Source organism: Rhyacophila brunnea, unplaced genomic scaffold (genome assembly GCF_057557595.1).
Source record: "Rhyacophila brunnea isolate RB1 unplaced genomic scaffold, BYU_Rbru_1.0 scaffold_5, whole genome shotgun sequence".
Taxonomy (NCBI): Eukaryota; Metazoa; Arthropoda; class Insecta; order Trichoptera; family Rhyacophilidae; genus Rhyacophila; species Rhyacophila brunnea.
The window spans coordinates 1,999,247-2,007,255 of NW_028233170.1; the positions used below are offsets into that span (position 1 = coordinate 1,999,247).

Consider the following 8,009-nt stretch of genomic DNA (forward strand, 5'->3'; position numbering starts at 1 on the left):
CGTACATAATATGAAAATTATTTAATATTGTTAATTTAAAAATGATGAATATTTGTGTATTAAATATTTCAAAGGTTAGTTGTAAATGGTAGGGTTTACCTGAATTTGAGAAAATAATTTGTTGTTTGTTGTGTTGTTTCAGTTTAATTGATGCAATGGTGTCAACTCGTGCAAAATTAAGCCGAGAATAGAAAATTTACGTTACCGAGGAGACATTTAAATATTCCTCTGGCCGATCGATTGCCCTTCGGAAGGAGGAAAGCGAGGCAACTGTGTTCATCGATTCCATTACTGAATCGTGAAGATGACTGATTATATTTTATACCAAATGATGGACACAATGTTCGTTTCAAACCGTTACATTTTAAGTAATATTATTTTAAATGACGTTTATTTTCGTATTATTTCTTTTAATTAGTATATTTCGCTGTTTACAAAGGAAAGGAAAGGATTCATTATTTTGTGAGTTTGTAATTTTGATTGAATGTAATTAATTATTGACTTGAAAGTAGATTTTTTTTAATCATCTTTGGCTTAATTTTGTATTTAAACTTACCATTTTATTGACGTTGTTAATAGATGCGTGTGTTGTGGCCTTAGTTTGGTGCCATTTTGAATGTATTCATCGCCATCTAGGAGTAAGTGTAAGCGGGTCAAACTGATAACAATTACCTTATTATTACTAATGATGTGAAAATGTTGAATGTGAAATTCGGAATTGAAGTTAGAATATTGAAGATAAACACATATGGAAAGAGCGTATTGAGGATTTTACTATTTTTAATTGAAATGAATAATTTATGTCGCCATCAATTATTGACTTGTGATTATTTTTACTCAGGAATAGTTTAATTAACTAATTTTCTAATGTACAAATATCTGTTTATTTTCGGAGGGGATTAGAATATCAGTGATATATAATTTTAAGCATTTGTATTTTAATATAATATTATATTATTTATTCTCACATCATTTTGTTTGAAAGTCGGCGAAAAATGAAAAAAAAATCTTTTTCAAATCATATATGCCAATCCATTGGAGTGATTTTCATTTTTTGTTTCTTTTGATTGTATGGAAACTGTGACCAATTTGGATTACAGTAAAACCTTGGATTCCGAGTAACTTGGTCTGCTAGTGTTTTGCAGAACTTTATAAATGACAGAGATCTTACAATACAAGTAGTACGCGAGCCGGATTATTTTCTCTCGCTGAGAAATCCTCAAAAAGATTCAAAAGTCAGTCTCATTGGATTTGCCAGTTTCTTGTTAAAGTTGCACAAAAAGAAGAGGATTCCGGTAAACCAACGGATCGCAGTGATTCAGTTAGTGACTGTGAAAATCGTCCAACACAATAATTAATAAATTTGATTACTTTATTATTTTAAATAATAAAAACATAAAAAGATATTTTTTATGGGAAAATTCACTTTGATAATATATAAGTGCTTCAGATTACGAACTTGTATTGAACAAATTATGCTCGCAATCCAAGGTCTGACTGGTAAATGGATTCTTTAATTATTTGAGAGAGAAAATACCTGTATATCTAAAACATTTTTATACTACATGTACAATACATGTATGATATTAAAATCATGTCAAAAAACTTATGGTGATATAAAATCTGTAGATTGAAAGAAAACTGCGTTCACTTGATCCCGGTTTTTTGAAGCTACGCAAATCTTCCATTGCTAAAATGTAAATTTCACTCTGGATATTTTATAACATGAAATATATATAATTTCTTGCACCGACGTGAAGAATTTGTTGGAAAAAATACTATTTAAAATTTTGGGTATTCCTAGTTTATAGTTTTAATTTTAATATGAAAGATAGGTGTACAATTGAGGATACTTTGTTGGGTATTTATCATGTTTGACTGATTGTAAATATATAAGTTAGATTTGTTTATAATAATTAATAAGAAATGATGAACCAATTATAATTTTATTTATGAATACATAGGTAGTAAAAATCGTAGCTATCATTAAAATTTGGTATTTTTATGTCCAATCATTAACTTTAACAATGTTGTTTTAATTGATTTAATTACTTCTTCAATAGCCATACTTTTTCCTCAAACCTTTTCACACGGAGCATTTAATTATTACCACATTTAAATAACGTGCTAATTATATCTACTGGCCATCTAATGAGGTCACAACAGGTGTGCCGTCCGCGTGGAAAGGATTAAAGAGTTGACTTTCAATTTACCGGGGGGGAGGCCGTGTTTATTATCCGACCAGCGGATTAACGGTGTTTGGAAATAAGGAAGAAATAGAAAACTTTTTTCATAATGATCATTTTCGCAAATTGAACCATTCAATTCACTGTACCTATATAATATATTGTTGGAGAAATATTTTACATGCTTAATGGTGAAATTACACACAACGACAATCTGGCACGTATACGCTAAGAGCGTTTTAGTGTATGATCATATCTATGCCATTCCGACATTATACATACACATTATATGACAGCTATGACATCGTATTTACACTCTGTGACACACAACGACAACATAAGAAACAGGTTTTTCAGCATTTATGTAACGGATCGTCATTGTGTGTAATTTCAACATAATTGTGTTTGATTAATTGTAATCTGTAAACAGTGTAAACATTCAACATGTCTAGTGAAATTGGGATAATGTTGTGATAATTGTATAATATTTTCCTTTATGTTTTGAACTAACCGAGAAATTGATTATTGGGAGATTAGATTTTCTATTCTACCCCGGTAAATTGAAAGTCAACTGTGCAAGGTACGTTTCAAATAAATTTAAAAATTTGATAGATACACCGCATAAAAATATATTCTTGTAATTTGTATTGATGTTAGATCTAAGATGATGGTATTATTACGAAAGTTAGTTTTATATGAGTATATTAATATTAATTAATGTTGTAAAATGAATGTAACAATTTTAACAAATATTTTCTGGAACATTATTGTAACGTGTAGAAGATACGCTTGCGATTTTTTCCAAGTGTTAGACCAAAAACATATTCTCATGTCAATGAAAATTGACAATTATTTGAATATTGTCTAGATTGCTGTTATTTCTATTATATTATTTGGCTCTTTTTGGATTAACAAAAATTGAATTGCATGTTACGTATTCCAAGAATTCCCTCAAAATTTCATTGCTGTGTTTACTTTCAAAATTTTGTCAACCGTAGAAATTTATATTAGTTTATAAAAGCAAAATCTGTTCGCTTTACTTATCAAAATATTTATTTACGATTGCTATCGCAAGTCTAGATCGCATCATCCGACCGATCCTGAAATTCATTTTTGAAAAACTATTATTAATAGTTTCCATGATATTTAGGACACTTTCATGTAAAGTGATTCTAGATGGCTTTAAATTTCCACTAGTCTTTTCCTGGTATTGTCGGAGTATAACATTTTCCAGGGACCAATGATTTTGTAATTCTATTTGACAATTTTTTAACTAATCACGTGATCCGATATTGAAATTTACATTGGAATTTGACCGGGGCCTTATGAATTACAAATTTGTAAATAAAGACAACTGTATGTAATTCGAGCATATTAGACGTACTAAATTATGTATTTATAACATACTAAATGAGTCATTAAAACACAGTAATGAATCTCCCGCAGTAACCAGTCAGATTAGAGAAGTTATGGACGTTTACAAGCCATTTAATTTTTTTAATTAATATGAATGCGCATTCCACTACACTTCCAATTTTATTATTTCATCTGGAATCATATGCCTTATTAGCCCTTTGGTAAAAAAAATTATGTATGCCATGGATGAACATTGTACATTTCATTATCCAATAGAATGGTTTGTTTGTTTCATAGTCTGTTATCATAGTATCTGTTATTATAGTAAAAAAAATGTTATAGTTCATGTTTTGAATGTTGAGGGGGGTCACTGAGAATTATATATAATTAAATCATATTATGGAATAATATGAGACAACTTATTTATTAAAGAATCACTAATTTGTGTTGAATGCAGATTGCTTGAAATTTGAAATATTACATGTTTAGGAAGGCCCTGTTCATTATCTAGTTATATGACAGTTAATTCATTGAAAATTTACTAAATGCAAAGAGTGAAACTGTTTATGAAAGTGGATGCAAAATTTATTTTATTCGATAACTTCTGTAAACAATTTCAGGTTCGATCTCACCATCAATGATTTTGGATGGAATTCAACAAAAATCGATTCATTTTCAAAATACCTACTATAACTTTGTGTTATACTCTCATAACTGACATATAGCTAGTTAATAATGCCTCTTCTGTTCGTCTGTTTGATGATGTGTTTTTTTGCATTTCATATTATTTAATTTGTAGGAAATATTTATGTTGTATACGATAACAACGCACACCGAAATAGTAGAACATTTAAGTATTTCTTTTTATAATTTTGTGATTAAGTTCTCATCTGTCATCGTAGGTTCATCGTTAAGTGTCACAAAACATTTTGTAAATATCATTATGTTTAAAGTATTGAGTTTGAATGTGGCGATATAATATACGTATATATTTTAGAAAGACAAAACCGTGTTATGGTATAAATAAATGTTTAATAATCAAGCTTGTCTTTCATTTAGATTTCCACAATATATCCACCACGTCCTTTATCATGTTTTTTTTACATGAAATGATCGCTGTGCTGGCCCGTTGAGCAAGTGACAAGAGGAAGAGGATAACATTATTAACAGTCGTCATGCCTGCATTCAAACAGACATGTTTATTGCAAAAATTATCGTTGTTAACTGCCCACGTGTAGGTCAAAATGGAGATTTTGTGGTATTTTCAGAGCATAATCCTGGACATTCCTTAAACGTTGTAGATAATCTATATAATTTTGAAGCCTCATTATCCTTTTTATTTATTTTAAACATTTGATAACTGCATGAAGTATTTTTATTACATAAAATAGTATTCTGTTAAACCTCTCGATCTAATGTTTTAGAATATAAGTCATATTTCAGTACATTAAGATTTTTTAGAGTTATTAATTTTTAAACGCATTTATAAAACCATTAGTAAAATTAATGTTAGCATTATATAGTGAAATATTTACGATAAAAAATTTTATATTTTATAATCTCTGTGATCCCAAATTTGGTAAGAATTAGGCATTTTATTCAAAAAATGGGCACGATTAACACATTTGAAGATAATTCTAAAGATACTGATTATAAGCTATGTCTTTGACCATTCAAATGTGATAAACATCCTACGAATAATGATTGTTTTATAATAATTATTGACCTAAGAATAATTTAGTATTTTTTTGAAATACGCCATTTCTATTGGCATTTCCCAGTGGTTAAGCTACAACATACGGCTGTAGCCATAAGTTGACAAACGATAAATGAAGTAGGGAGTAAGATCATGTCAACGCGTGTGTTTGAATATGTACCGTTTAAAAAAAAAAAGGTTTTTTTTCGGTTAGTTATGTTTACATAAATATCTAGTTCAGGGGGGGCAAACTTTTTGGATGGAGGGCCAATTTCAAGAATTCAAAATGAGCGGCGGGCCGCAAGTAAAGTACCATTTTTAGATATACACTATTGATTATCACGAAAAATAAACATTACAAAAAAATTAATGAGAAGAATGAACTGTTGTACATTTTTGAACATTTTTTTAAACTTAGGTGTTAATTTTGTAGTTGATATTCTCAAAACTGTTTGTAAATGGGCATCGGAGATATTTGATCGTAAAGAATTTTTATTGAGGTTCATGATCGAAAATGTTTGTTCACATATATAGGTTGATCCAAAAATAACGAACATTTTTCTTGTATAATCTTTAAGTTGGTCGAATTTGTCTGAATTAAGGGCATTGTAAAATTTGGAGATTTCTTCACGACGATGAAATTCTCTTAAATCAGTGTCACACTGCAGATCAATAATCTCAAGTTGTAGCTCTGTCGGTACACTATCAATATCTATTGAAACCGATGTTCAACGTAGAAAATAGTGGTTACATTGTGTGAGACGAGACGCAAAGAAGACGTACTGAGATAATAAATTTACGAAACAACAAATTCTTCAAATTTTGATCTATTGTCAATATTTTTTAAAAAAATATAAAAAAGTTATTCGTAATCACAAGTACAATTAATTTATGATAGCGGGCCGCAGTTTGCCCTCCCCTGATCTAGTTTCTTTACGTTTTTTGTCAGTATTGGAATTAAAACACACATAAATCATCGTCGAGTTGCATTGGTTTTTTTTTGTTGTCGGCGGAAATTTACCCAAAAAGTGGCTTTCGGTAAGCCTAGCTGGCAATGGAGCCTTCTGTTTCAAATTCTGCCGTGATTCAGTCTTATGGTCTTCGATCAACCGTTCCAAGACATGTATTTGAAAATCTCTAATCTCTTATAAAAAACTAAAATTCCAACCAGTATCTAGCTAATGTATTTCAATGGTGGCTCGCTTACGGCGAGACTGGAATCTCTCAGTTTCAAAACAGTCGCGAAGAGACGTGACATGCTAGTCGCGCGGTCTCTCAAGTTTCAAGTAACCGTAAAACAGTGGTAGCAACATCATTAGATTCGGTGAAAAATCATATTTTCTTACCAAAATTGGTAACACAAGTAACTTAACTTGTTCGAAGACATTATTTATTAAATATTAATCGGAAAATTGAAATAACCTAATTGTATTCGAGTAAACGCAGCAATGTGCGTGTTGTCAGCTTTTGTACAAAACAGCTGATGGTCCAGTTTGAGGTTATGTAATTATTATTTCAAGTGAGCTTCAGTAGCGCCGTGTGTGAAGCATCACATTTGCCAGTTTATGAGTTCCTTCAGATTTCAGAGTCCAAAAGAAATTTTTGAGGCTCCTTTACTTTCGGCTGTATGGATATTGTCCGTGGCTCTATCCGACTGATTTTCTCTTAGGTATGCTTACATACTGTAGCTTAAAATTTAGAAGGGATCTTTATTTAGCTACATATTTTTTCAGACTTATACGCGGCGTAAATGTGAACTCTGCCATTCTTGGTGGTGTTGGCTTGTGTCTCTGATAATTACCTTAGGAATCGAGGGCATCCGTTGTTTGTTCTCCCAAGGTGCAGAACTAACCTGCCATTAGTAATGCCAATTGGGAGGGCAATAACCATCTTCAATGAAATCGCTTCGGATATTGATATATTCTACTTACGTGAGGTGAATTTAGGTGGACGTTGTTTTATAAGTTTTTAAGATAGGGTCTATCAAAGTTCACTATGTGTGCTTCCATCTACTTTTATTTTTGTTATTTTATTTTATTTCTTTTCTTATTTTATTACTTATTGTATTATTAACTCACATTTCTCCGTATTTTTATTTTTAAAAATTGTTAATACTTATTTTATGTCATGCTGCACGATTGGATTCCATTAGAATTCGGTGATTTTTGTTCATTTCCCGATACATTTTCCAGCGACACGCTACTTTATGTTGTTATTGTTATTGTTATTGTCTACAACTGATTATGTCGGGAATTTATTTTTTTACAATGTTTGCAACACTCAAACCAACCCACCAAAGATGGCCGCTTTAAATTTAAAATGCGTTTTAACCGATATATACAATCAATTTTCACAAACTAATCATAATAAGATTAACCGATAAACATATTAGAACTGATTTATTTAAATTTTTATGAATTAAGTTCTTTGTTTTAAGTTAAGTTTCTACACCTCTGACGGAAAGGAAGTCTTTTGAAACTACGTATTTATCACGCTATGTATACTAAACTACATTATTTCAATTTACTCACCACATATTTACTTATCGGATGCATTCGAGTGGCTATAATTCGAAGCGAGCACAATTTTATAAAACTCAACACAGTCACAAAAAAATCACTTTTAAAAACTACCATCCGTCATTCTTAGGTAGTTGTTTATGTAAAAAACGACAGGTGATATTATTTACGTCTCATAATGATTTAAAAATGCACAGCACTATATAATAACTCACATTTATAACAAGTACCCATAGATAACTATAATTATTC

General features: G+C 30.4%; 1 protein-coding gene across 1 annotated transcript in view; it reads left to right on the plus strand.

Moving 5' to 3' along the window:
* The window catches only part of NFAT (nuclear factor of activated T cells 3), a 147,281-nt gene extending 146,846 nt beyond the window's left edge, over positions 1-435 (plus strand). The window contains exon 11 of the mRNA XM_085955916.1: positions 143-435. Coding sequence (XP_085812042.1) covers positions 143-147 — 5 coding nt within the window. The 3' untranslated portion in view covers positions 148-435. The remainder of the gene's footprint in view (positions 1-142) is intronic.
* Positions 436-8,009: the final 7,574 nt, after the last annotated feature.